The following is a 12,627-nucleotide window of genomic DNA, read 5'->3' on the forward strand; positions in this document are numbered from 1 at the left end:
ATCAAGCATTAAAATATTTCAAGTCATACATTTTCATTCCCATTAATTCGGCCGTGTTTCACCAGGATCATTGGTTTACCACTTCCTGTGGTGTGTCTGGGCAAGTACAGCCTGGCGGTGCCCATCTCTTTCCAGGCCATTTCAACCCCCATCCCCTATAAAAGAGATAGTATTGGTTTGTATGGTTACCTGTAGCAGGATAAGCCGCCTGATTTGACTCAGATGCAGCACCTTCATCATCTGATTTCCATTGTTTTTCGGTGTAAAGAGTCACCCTGCTCTTAAGAGATGAGCTAGACCTGATAACTGGATCTGAATCATGGGGGCAAAACTTTAGTTCTGAAACTTCATCAGTACTTTAACCAATAATCCACAATTTCCTTATTCTGTAGTTGATGTTGTTATTGTCATGTAATGAAAAGGTAACAACATTTAACGTGCTTTATGCTCTTGTTAGTAAAGGATTGCTTGCATTAGTGGTCTATAATTCACAACATATTGGGTGTACAGTATATAAAAACTATTCCACACGAATGTTCTTAACACCCTAATGTGCCTTTTATTTGGAAAGTCGGTTTAAATAATTAATTAGAACGATACCAGAAGAGGCCTCGCCCTACCCTTCATCCGTAACTCTCTCCCTTTCCTCTCTATGCTTTTCATCTCCATCCTCCGCCACCCTCCCCCCTTCCGCAGCGTCTAAGCTCCAGGACGCGACTTCGTGCGGGACCGCCGCCGAGCACCATGACGACACCGGCTGTCCGCTAGTTGGGAACCCGCTGCCCACGGTGCCATTCCCCGGGAAGCGGGCTGGTACCGCTGTCCGTCGCTCTCAGCACTGCATGACCGTCACAAAGGTAAGTTTGGAGTCTTCATCCTTAGACGACATCTTGGCAGGTGTTCGTGAGCGCTTCCCCCCCACAACATCCGTTTCATGTGGGCTAGCTAACTTTGGAGCCCGGTTTGTTTGGAGAGGTCAATAAAATATAACGCGAGTGCTTGAATAAGGCTACTAAAGCGAGTTTTTGGGTGTTTTGATGGCGTCATGTTTTTTTGTAAATGATTCTAAAAATCTCACTTTATCTCATGTTTTATAGAGGAGGGGCGCCTTTTAACACAAGTCTACGACGCTGGCTTTAGTTTTTTCTTTTTTACGATTCATGAAATAAAATTTATTTTCGTTAAATGTGAACAGAGCAGTAGTGATTTGAGTACCACTTCAGCTGTAAAGTGGAATTTGGGGCATAAGCAGATACTAGATAAATATAGATACTTTATTCATCCCCGTAGGGAAATTCAGACTTCCAGCAGTATCCTTGTGTTGAAAATAAAACAATAATAAAGTAAAAAGAATATAATACATAAATACCCAATGTAACGTGTTGATATACAGTATTTAAATAGTCTCATCTCATCTCATTAGCTGCACCGCTTATCCTCAGTAGGGTCACGGGGGTGCTGGACAGTGGGCAGGGGACATCCTGAACTGGTTGCCAGCCAATCGCAGGGCACACAGGGACAGACAACTCGCTCATTCACACCTAGGGAGAATTTGGACCGGCCAATCCACCTGAAATGCATGTTTTTGGAATGTGGGAGGAAACCGAAGTGCCTGGAGGAAACCCACGCAAGCACAGGGAGAACATACAAACTCTGCACAGGAAGTCAGGTAGCTGGATTTGAACCCACACAGGAGGTTCCCAAGACCTCAGAACTGTGCCGCACATGCGCTAACCACTGCGACGCCGTGCTGCCTTAGTATTTAAATAGTGCTACATAAAAATACACACATACTAATAGAGGTGAATAACGATACCAGTTTATATGCTGATACCATACCTGATAACCTCTGCAAATTCCCCTTATTAAGCGCTAATAAACCTTACAACACAACACAGCATCTACCTACTACAAAACAGACAATGTAGAATGAATATAATTATTTGTGTACACAAGTTTATTTCATTTACCAAGTAAAAAATGCTTGATCAAGGATAACATTTGCTAATGTACTGCGACATTATTAGCAATAAACGATGTCGTTATTGCCTGTTAGTACTGACCGAGACGATTTGGATTAAAGCCGAAATGGACATGATGAGATCAGTCTTTGAAAAAAAATATAATTTTTAATATATATTTTCCCTGTGCAAAAAATTGTTAATGTATAAAATACAGGGAAAACCTAATAAATTAACGGGTGTCTGATCACATCTCCCTCTAGTGCAGACCTGTGCACTCCGGTCCTGGAGGCCCATACGTCCTGCCAGATTTTGAAGTTTGCTCTTCTTTAACTCAGGTGATACAAATTATAACCTCGTTAGCAAGCTAGCAAGTGCTCGTTAACGATACTGGTGATTGGAATCACCTGTATTGGATCAGAGAAACCTCAAAAATCATGCAGAACATATGGCCCTCCAGGACCGGAGTGCCCAGGTCTGCTCTAGTGCGTCCTTTTCAGATGAGTTTTAAAGGGACAATGTAAAATATTTGACCACTAGATGTTTCTCTATTGTGTAGTGCAACCTTAAAGCCAAAGGAAGAATACAAACTACGGAGACTCAAAGTGACCAAACCATTTGTCTTTTTTGTGGAGTTCCGTCAGCACCAAGATGGCAAACAATCATGTCAAGTCATGTTTATTTGTATAGCCCTTAATCACAAAGACTCTCAAAGGGCTGCAACGATCACAGATTATTGCAAACCACGGACTTTCATTACACCATCCCCTGATCTAACTAAAAAAAAAAAACTAAAAAACCTCAACATGAGGAAAATGAAGAAAGAACTGGACAGCAGCCTGGTCCTCCCTACAGGAGGACCAGGCTGCAATGGATGTTGCAATAACAAATAATACACAGATAATGTCAACATAAAATATAGGTTATTCCTATGCTATAGAATAGAAGTGAGTTTTAAGTTTAGATTTAAACATTTCCACTGAAATTGCAGATCGAATCTCAGGGGAAGAGCATTCCACAGCACTGGGGCCAGAATGGAGAACGTTCTCTAACCTGCGGATCTCTTCTTGGCTCTTGGGATCACTCGTAGACCAGTATTTTCAGAGCGAAGGCTCCGGATCGGAACATAGGGGGAAATTAAATCTGAAAGATATGAGGGAGCAAGTCCATGCATTATTTTTTTTGTACTACCAACAGAACCTTAAAATCACATCCTAAGCTCGGGGGAGCCAATGCAGGTTAGCTAAAATCGGGGTAATGTGATCAAACTTTCTTGTCTTAGTTAAAAGCCTTGCTGCAACATTTTGTACCAGCTGAAGGCTCTTGATTTTAGACTTCGGGAGACCGGAGAGTATTGCATTACAGTAATCGAGACGGTAGGTAACAAACGCATGAATTATAATCTCCGCATCCAACTGAGACGGTATAGGGCGACTTTTAGCAACGTTGCGAAGATAGAAAAAAAGCTGTTCTAGTAATATTCTTAACGTGTGTTTGAAAGGACAGATTCAGGTCAAATATGACACATGAATTTTTGACTGAAACACTCAGGGTGATATTACATTTGTTGTTTATGTGTGTGTCTAATGTTCAGAGCAGTTTTTTAGAACAAGTCACGGCATCAAAGCGAGCCTGGAAAATGAATACAAATTTCTTAACCTATGGGTATTTAAAAATTCACAGTCATATGATAGTTCATGTTTTTTTATTTTTCACTAAATAATACAAAATGCCTCTTAAAGCACCACTTAATGGGCGAAAAAATAAAACGAAGTTGATTTAAATAATGAGCAAAATATATTAACTATCATATAAAGATGCGTTCCCCCGCCCGCTTTTTAGCATTCAATTGCGGTTGCACTGACAACACACTACCCCAGCATCTAGTCGTACATACGTAATACACGCTGTCTCCTTTGAAAAGGAAACACTCAAGTGTTCAAGTTTCTTACAGTTTTCTCTTATTTTGGATGATATTATGGAAGCTGTTACCATCACGTTTTCAAATTAGAAGAAAATGACTTAAGCAGGGATGCTTTACTCCTGGACCCTGGCTATTTCAGCTGAAAATGAAAATCTCCATTCTGATCCCTGCTTAAGGAATCAACTCCATTATACTTATTTCCCACAAACCTCTGTATCACAATTTGCTCTGTTTTGATTACAAAACACTTGTAGAGCAGTTTGACAAAAGTTGTTTGTTTGCATTTGAAGGGTCGCTTTGCTCGCTAAACTTGTACTGACAACGTGTTCATGACATCCATTCTCTCGTCCCCGCGGGGGTTATGTTGTTTTCAGCGCGGCCAGCAGTGGGGTAGAAGCTTGGGGGTCCCCATTGTGCCCCCTTGCTCACATAAACATACTTAAGACAAAAGACCGAGCGGCGTGACGGTGTAATGACCCGACGCTAATACTACAGCCGCTGGTGAGAGAAGCAGAGTTGTGTACAGTTTTGGTCTACTGTATGTTTTACCTGTTTTGAACTCTGTCGCTAACCAAAACAGCAGCAGTATCGTGAATGCATTGCAGTTCTTTCACTTAAAGATGAGTCAGTGATGGGCATTTTGCGGGTTTCTGTGTGAAAGGTAAAACCAGGTAAATTTGGTGTTCTTCTTTGTTGTTTATGAGATTACATTTAAAAAAAAATAGAGATTTTGGGGGAATGGCGAGCATTTTCAGAATCATATAATGGTTTTTAACTCAGGTGCCAGACAATGTTTACCATTTTGACTCATTTTTTAAGGCCTACTAAAAAATGTAGTTCTGCAGCGATACAGCTGTTGGACATATGAAAGAAAAGCTTGAACCCTCATCTTTCTTTAAAAAAAAGTATGTTTATAGCTTTTATCCGTAAACAACAGTTGATTTTTTTTTCTTGAAAATACTCGTTTCCAAGAAATATGTCTTTTTTTTAAAAAGGATGAATTTCAAGCAGAGCTTTCACTTCGGTACTTTTTTTAAAAATATGTTTTTGTGATTATTTTATTGCAAGAACAGTGAACTTATGAATGAACGATGCATGAACTTTGCAAGAACTTTTTAGCCCCCAATGGTTCCGTTGAAGGTATTGCATGATTGGGGGCGCTATGGCGATCGCGGACGTGCACGAAACGTCATCTAAGTCCGTCCCAAAGATGATGAAGAGTCTTAGTCATATTTTTTTAGAAGCAAAAAAGCTTTGACGTGTTAACTGTTTGTATTTATATCTCCGCTTTTCTGACCACACTGCACATATTTGGCATATGGGCTTCCTACACACTGCTAAAGGGTGTCATACGGGGGATACAGGAAGAATAACTAAGCACTAAGTGTGTTGACAAAGATCTGATCCAATGCCATTAATGCCATCTAGTGGGGATTTGTCATCCTGAAATCATTCCCAGATGCCTGGTACTTACTGAATAGCAGCACCAAAGCCTATATAACGTTTGAACCGGGGGACCTTTCGCACGATAGGTAAATTCGCTAACCACTGCACTACAAAAAACATAATATCTAATAATTTTCCTATTTGTGTTTTGAAAAGAGTTAAATTATCTGTCTTGGCAGCCAAAATTTGGGTATGTTGATTTATTTTTTTACTGTATTTTTTTGTAGTTCTTTTTATGTATAAATAGAAAAACAAAGGTTTTGTTTTACAGTGTGTTGTATCGCGTCTAGAAAACGTGGGCATAAAACATCCTAAATTTAGTGTAAACTAGGGTATTTGAGTAATAGTTTATAATAATTTATACTTTTATAGTGCATGTATTCATGAATAATTTTATAAGCATTTCATGGGCACCTTATGTGTGTGTATTTGTAAAAAAAAATGTGTATATTTGCATCATTTACATTTTTTTCTATTGTTTCGATAAAAAATTCTAACACTCTCTGACAGAAAATTGAAGTACGTTTTTTGCGCGACTTTTAATGAAAATGACACAAACATCTCTGCCACTCTGCCGATCAAGTCAAGTCATGTTTATCATGTCAGATAAAATCCCCACTTGACTGGCATATGTCCTTTACTGTGTTCTGCGTAAAAGGCATGGTCATATAAATCCCTTTTAAAGGGATGTTGGTTTTATTTGACAATTAGATGTTGCCACATTGTGCCCTGCAACCAAAAACGAGTGCTACCAGGAAGAATACAAACTACAAAGACTCAGTAACTCAATTGCACCATTTTTCTTCTTTTTTTTTTGCACAGCCTTTCACAAGATTTTAGTTTTTTGGGGGTAGCCGTAGTAGCAGGATTGCTCCCTCTAGGTGAGCCTCATGTTATGTCAAATGAATGGTCATTTCTAGACCTACAAGTATTTTAAAAAACACACACATTTATATGATTTTTTTGTATTTAAATCAATATTGTTCTATTTTAATTAATGAAGTTCTTTTTTACCACTATGAGGCGCTGAATAGAAGACACTGTCCCTTTAAGATATGAATCAAAAGCCTAAAGTGAAAAAATCTTTATTTATCCTTCATGACTCTAATGCTACAATTCTTGCCAAAAGAAACTCACTCGTTTGTCATCTCAGGCATTGGTTTGAACACGTTTGTCAAGCCTTCGATTATCCCTGAGTCAGGACTTATTTATTTTTTGTAAAAACCGGTGCAGACATGTCTCATTGCAATAAATGAGTCAAAGGTGTGATGTTAGCCTAACTATGCATGTGTATGTGATGTGGGGGTTGTCTTCAGAGAGCAAAAAATTCAGGACATCTCCCAACCAGTCAAGTAATATACACTTAATAATTTCAAGCTGAAGAAGAAGCAGATAAATGATAACGCATGCTTGTAAAGGTTGATACGTGAGGCATGTTATGTAGTGAGATGTTAACACATACCTCACATTCTCACTCTTTGTCCAACATATGACTCATGTTTCTAGCTATGCAATGAAAACCTGCCACTAAAGAAGCATCCCCCTCCCCCAAAAACATTTCTAGGACTACAAACATCAGATCGAATTGTAGGCATCACTTATTATTGCAAACAATGCTCAAATTAACTGACATTTTATTTAATCTCATTAGAAAAATAAAATACTCTAAATTGTTTTACTGCCTTAAGAAAATTGTATTACAATAGACCGCCTGGATATAACAATAATCCATTCTGAAGGGGGATCTTGAAGTAAAATTGCCCATAGTTGGGGATAGAAACCTATGGTTAAGTATAGCTAATATGTTCCAAACCCTTGGTATTCAGAAAATAACAAAATACTATGTAGTAAGTACTACTGCTAATTAGGCCTGCACTATTAACCAAAATGTAATCGATTTGGTGTTGTGACATACTGCGATTTTGTAATCACAAGGCACAGCGTTTTTTTTTTTCAAGGATTAATTACAAAGCTCCCCAGAAGAGGGTGCAATTTTCTTAAGGTTAAAGCATGTCAATATAATTTGCTGTCTCAATTTTCGTACTTTTTTACAGCTTACATAAAAATGTGAATTAAAAACATTCCTTTTTTTTACTGTTCGGTCTAATACTAGAAAAGTCATCATTTAAGGTGAAGTTTTTTTTTTACAACACAGTAGTGTGTCATTTTGACCCTAAGACAACAGGAGAGTTAAGTACGTACTATCTACAAACGAAACGAGCACAGAAAATGCACTTTTTGAAAATTTCATCGAAATTGCAGTACTGGTAGATTTTTTTTCCGAAATTGCGCAGCCCTACTACTTATGTGTAATATACATGTATATTATTAAATAACATAAATAAATATACACTGCTGTTTGGGGTCACTTAGACAATACTGTGTTTTCCATTAAAAGTCACACTTACTTATATCAATCTAGACGCGAGGCTTTGGAAAGGTGAGAAATAATTATTTTTATTTAAAAATATATATATTTCAGAGTCCGCTTTGGTCATGGAATGGAAATAAGTTGTTGATGTCTTATTGTGGGGAAAATGCCATGAAAAAGGTCCAAAAACGTCTTATTTCACACTGTAAAGTGAAAAAATCGCAAGGCGGGATTGCTGTATCCAGGGGGTCTACTGTTCTAGTATTTCCATCTTAAATTTTGACCAAAATATGACTTCATTTAGAAGCGGTTTGCCTTAGGTTGACTTGATCATCACCGCTGCTTGTGAGGTTATTCACGACCTAACAGCTGTGCCACAGCGGATTATCTGACGTTACTCCCACGTGACCCACACAGCCAAAGGATTATTTTAAATTAAAAAAAAAAAGTCTGTAGTCCTATGACGCTCATTTCAGATGGTGTTTTTGGGAGAGGAAAAGAGCAAAGTAATCGGATCAGATCATCAGGCCTTGAGCATCCAAATGGTGGAAAGTTTCAAGTGCTTCATTTTGATGCGAATACCCGCACCTCAAGTTCATTGTTTTTTTTTTTGCTCTAACTAAGTATAGTTTACTAAACCTTGCTAAAAAAGTATAAATATTTTGTGACAGTGTGCCATTTTCATCAATTAGTGGTTAAACTAATAATTAATGGACTACTAATTTTTCCGAATAGTTTTGTTTTTCAGTAGTCATGTTGGAATTCTGTGTAAGGGAAGGGTGTGGATTTCTACCGTCTCATGCTGAAAAGAAAGCAAAAGTAGAAGTTCAACAAATGCTTACTGAATGAATAAACATTATAAGATAAAAAACAGGGCATAAACAATGTCTCAACAACAAAAATAATGTTAACATAACATGTTTGAAAAGGGGTAGTAAGAAGCAGACGCTTATTTTCCCTACCCCTTCATCTTCCCTATTAATTACATCTTACAGATAGCTCCTCTTTTGTGTCTAATAAAAAAAATCTCACGGTTATACATATCACATAGGTCGGATATCAATAATTATAATAATAACAAGTCACATTTTATACACTAATCATCGTAGTACCCATCTATTAACGTTATAATGCTACTAGTCACTAAATATCATTGGTAGTAACAGCAATAGCAATAATAACAGTTATGATATAATAATAGTAACAATAACAACAAGGTTAACTATAGTTGTAAACGCAGTATTTCCAATCTCTAGTATCACTCATACCCCCTTTTCTTTGTCTCTGTATTCTGCCAGTAATGTTTTTTGTATTTTAATTTGAACACATGAATAGTTGGACATTGTTTGATCTCGTTTTGTAAATTGTTCCAAAGTTTAACTCCACACACAGACACACACATACTTTTCCTGATGGTTCTCACCTTGGTGATTTTGAATTTACTACAGCCCCTTAAGTTATAACTTCCCTCTTTCCGAGTGAATAATTTTCGGATGTTCTCTGGCACCACGTTTTTGTTGACCTTAAATAACAGTTGTGAGGTGAAAACATTTACTAATTCATCCAATTATAATCATTTGGACTTCAGGAATAAAATATTAGTATGATCCCGATATCCTACCCTGTGTATGGTTCTAATTGCACGGGCTGTAGTGAACTTCTGTAATTATTGCCCCAGATTTCTGCACAATATTTTAAGTATGGCAGAACTAGAGAACAACATAATAAACTGTTGCTATGTTTGTCTCCATTAAGTATCTGTAGCAAAAATATGGCAACATAGCATGTTAGTTTTCTCAGAAATTGACAGGCTGATGTTTAAAAAGTTGATATAATATTGTACAAATCTGGATGTTTACATTTAATCGGAAAAGTTAGTAGTGAGATCTTGTAAATGGTTGAACAGCGTAAAACGAAAGTTTGACACCTTCCTTTAAACTATTGTTCAAATCCTTGAAATAGATAGATAGATAGATAGATAGATAGATACTTTATTCATCCCCGTAGGGAAATTCACACTTCCAGCAGTCTACCCTGTTGTTTATTAACAGATGAACATGATGCCCTAGGGGTGCTTGTAGCGAAGTGGATGACGTCACGCCAGTCCAAAAATTCGACATTCCTGCGGCAGATGGAAAACTTTTCTTTGTGAAAATCCAGGGATACACCACCTCGTGTTAGCAAGTCCGCCTCCTCTCCGATTCCCCCCGGCTTTCGTGTCTCTGTTTAGCGGCGTTGAAGCCGGATTGCTCCGGGTAGCTCCGGGTGGCTACACGTTAGCGTCCGGAATGCTAAACGTGAGCCACGTTTCCGCAAACACAGCAACTGCGCTCCCTGTGCGCTTCGATGTTTTCCACCAGCACTCGATGATCTTATTTGGTCGTGAGTTCGCATTTACCATGATTACGGATGGTACCGAAGACTTATAACGCCGCTAGCCGCTTCGCTAGCTCCGGCTTTTCCTCCACGATAGGCCCCTTCATCACGCCGGCACGAGAATTCTTCAGGGCAAGGAGTTGAAATTCCTTGAATACACGCATTTCTTGTGCGTTAAAACCCATGTCCATAGGATAGAAGTAATCCATAGTGTAGTTGTAAAAACGGGAAGAAAAGACACCGAAGATAGGAGCAGACAATAAAACAATAGGGCAGCTGCTGGAAAAGGCAGCCGCTCGTGGCAGCCAGTCTCTCAACAATAAATATTTTCTAAATTTCTATATTTAATATTTAATAATGAATATTTTTGACTGATGTTATTGTGGATTGGTCGTCAAGAAAAAAATAAAATAATTGAAAGATTGTTATAAACGCAACATTAAAAACCCTAACATTTACAGCATATGCCAGATAAAAATATTTATAGAAATAGTACATATGCCTTATGTGACTATATAGCTTTAGTTATGAACACAAATTTACAAGATTGAATAAGGTCCAGGGTCAATCTGTGTCCAAATGCAGCCGTATATTTCCTATCAAACACAATTTAGTTTAAATAAAGTTATTTTTTAAAAAAAGCACTCACTTAATTTTCTGATAATGACAAGTCAATTAATGTTTTATTATTAGGCCTCTCGAGGAGGAGCTTTTAACTCATTTTATCCTCTTAGGTATTATTTATTTAAACTTTCCTTGCTGTTTAGCAGCAGATGGGTATGCGTCTTCTGATACATTATTCATGAGAAAAACTGTATGTCTACTATATTAGAATGAACCCGAGTGTTTTGTTTTTGCGTATAACAAAAATCTATTGTTGTGTTGTTTTGAGGTTTGATAAGTGTTGGCTAAATGCAAAGTCATTTTTCTTTGTTGTTTTTTACTCTTGTGTTCCTTTTATTTTTTTATTGTGATTTTTTTTTCCAATTCTTAAATAACTGGGGCAACGAATTGCTTGCTAGGCTAATTGGCAGCATATTGTCTCATTTAGTAGCTCACAGCAAGATATTTAACTAGGGACTGTAGATAATAACATTTAAAACGGAAAAAATGAAATCCAAACATAGGTTTTCTTGAAAGCAGGGTAGTTATTTTGATTTTTTTTATTACGCAGGAAAGTACAAGTCAGTACAAGTTAGTACAGTACAATGAACCTTCGCTATAACATGGTTCACTATTTACTGTCTCAAAACTCCACTGATTTTCATTGTGCATTGTGTTCTGCATTCTGATTGGCTAAACAGTCACGCTGCTTCTTTTACTGTTCATTTACTGTACATTTAATTAGCGTTTCAATGGCAGAAACTCGTACAACATTTTTACAACCATTTCCATTTTTGACTTGATCGTTGTCAGAATTTTATACTTTTTCTTGCCCTTATCACTAACTTTTATAGGACTCATTATCATGGGCAAGAAAAGCAATAAAACACACTAAATCACAATAAAATGAGATCTGGTCCCTTTCAAAAACAATCAGGATAAAACGGGTTGACTGGACAACAAGAAGAGATCGGGCAGGTCGGAGCTTGAGGGCACACAACATTTGAGGGCCATTGTGGACAGAAAATGGAGGCTGAGATACGGGGGCCAGGCGAAGCCCCTGAGTCAGCGAGATAGTCTGATTTATGATAAACTAAGAGAGAGCCTGACATGAGGGGTCCGCCTATATTACGCCCCCCTTGTGTTAAATTTGTAATATGCACATGTGAGTCAACCCGTCTATTTCAGTGTTGTATTTAAAAGTTTTAAATTTGGGTTAGATGCAGGTATATATGGTATCTACTTCAAGATTTCGCCTGTCCTTGGTTCTTTTTGGAACATAACATCACCTTGCGATAAACAAGGTTTCATTGAAAGTCCAAAGGAAACGAAAATAGTCAAAAACAATCATTTCAAGGTGTAGTAACAATTTGGTTTGGCCAAAGAAAAAAAGAATATGGAACTAAATTATAAACATATATACAGAGACCACTCGCTTCTTCGAGTTTTGGTTATTGCAAGTTCACTCCACAGGTTTTGAATTGAATTGATTTTGTCTCTATAGTCATTAATATCATTGTATCGTGCATTGTGTTCTGTTAAACAGCACGCCGCAGGTACAGTTTGGTAGGGTGCTCCGTTGGGTAGGTGTGACAGTGTTCACGACTAATAGGTTGGTGTAAACTGTCAAACGCGCTGCCTCCGCAAACAATCTAGGAAGCATAGCGACCGCTAGCTTTTACATTGAAAATAAATAAAACAATTAAGTTTGACTCTTGAGGGAAATCAGAAGAGCGCAACGAAATTGTGATCACCAGCCGGTGCTCCATGGGATTATTATCAGATTCCAAAAGTGACATGGGCAGCGTCTGGAAGAGGGCAAGAGCCTACTGCTGATGTCTAGGACAACTCTTTAAAGCCACTGCTACGAACCCTGTGTCTTGCCAACATCCATTAGCCATAAAACAGATTTTTTGGAGCAACAACTTGTGGGAAACCGCTACTAT

At 37.9% G+C, this 12,627-nt stretch overlaps 1 protein-coding gene across 1 annotated transcript in view; it reads left to right on the top strand.

The window, feature by feature from the left end:
- Positions 1 to 705: 705 nt before the first annotated feature.
- coro2aa (coronin 2Aa) overlaps positions 706 to 12,627 on the top strand; it is a 56,646-nt gene continuing 44,724 nt past the window's right edge. The window contains exon 1 of the mRNA XM_088341819.1: positions 706 to 857. Coding sequence (XP_088197945.1) covers positions 843 to 857 — 15 coding nt within the window. The 5' untranslated portion in view covers positions 706 to 842. The remainder of the gene's footprint in view (positions 858 to 12,627) is intronic.

The sequence above is a fragment of the Urocampus carinirostris genome, chromosome 8 (genome assembly GCF_059441175.1).
Source record: "Urocampus carinirostris isolate Australia breed hairy pipefish chromosome 8, RoL_Ucar_1.0, whole genome shotgun sequence".
Classification (NCBI taxonomy): domain Eukaryota; kingdom Metazoa; phylum Chordata; class Actinopteri; order Syngnathiformes; family Syngnathidae; genus Urocampus; species Urocampus carinirostris.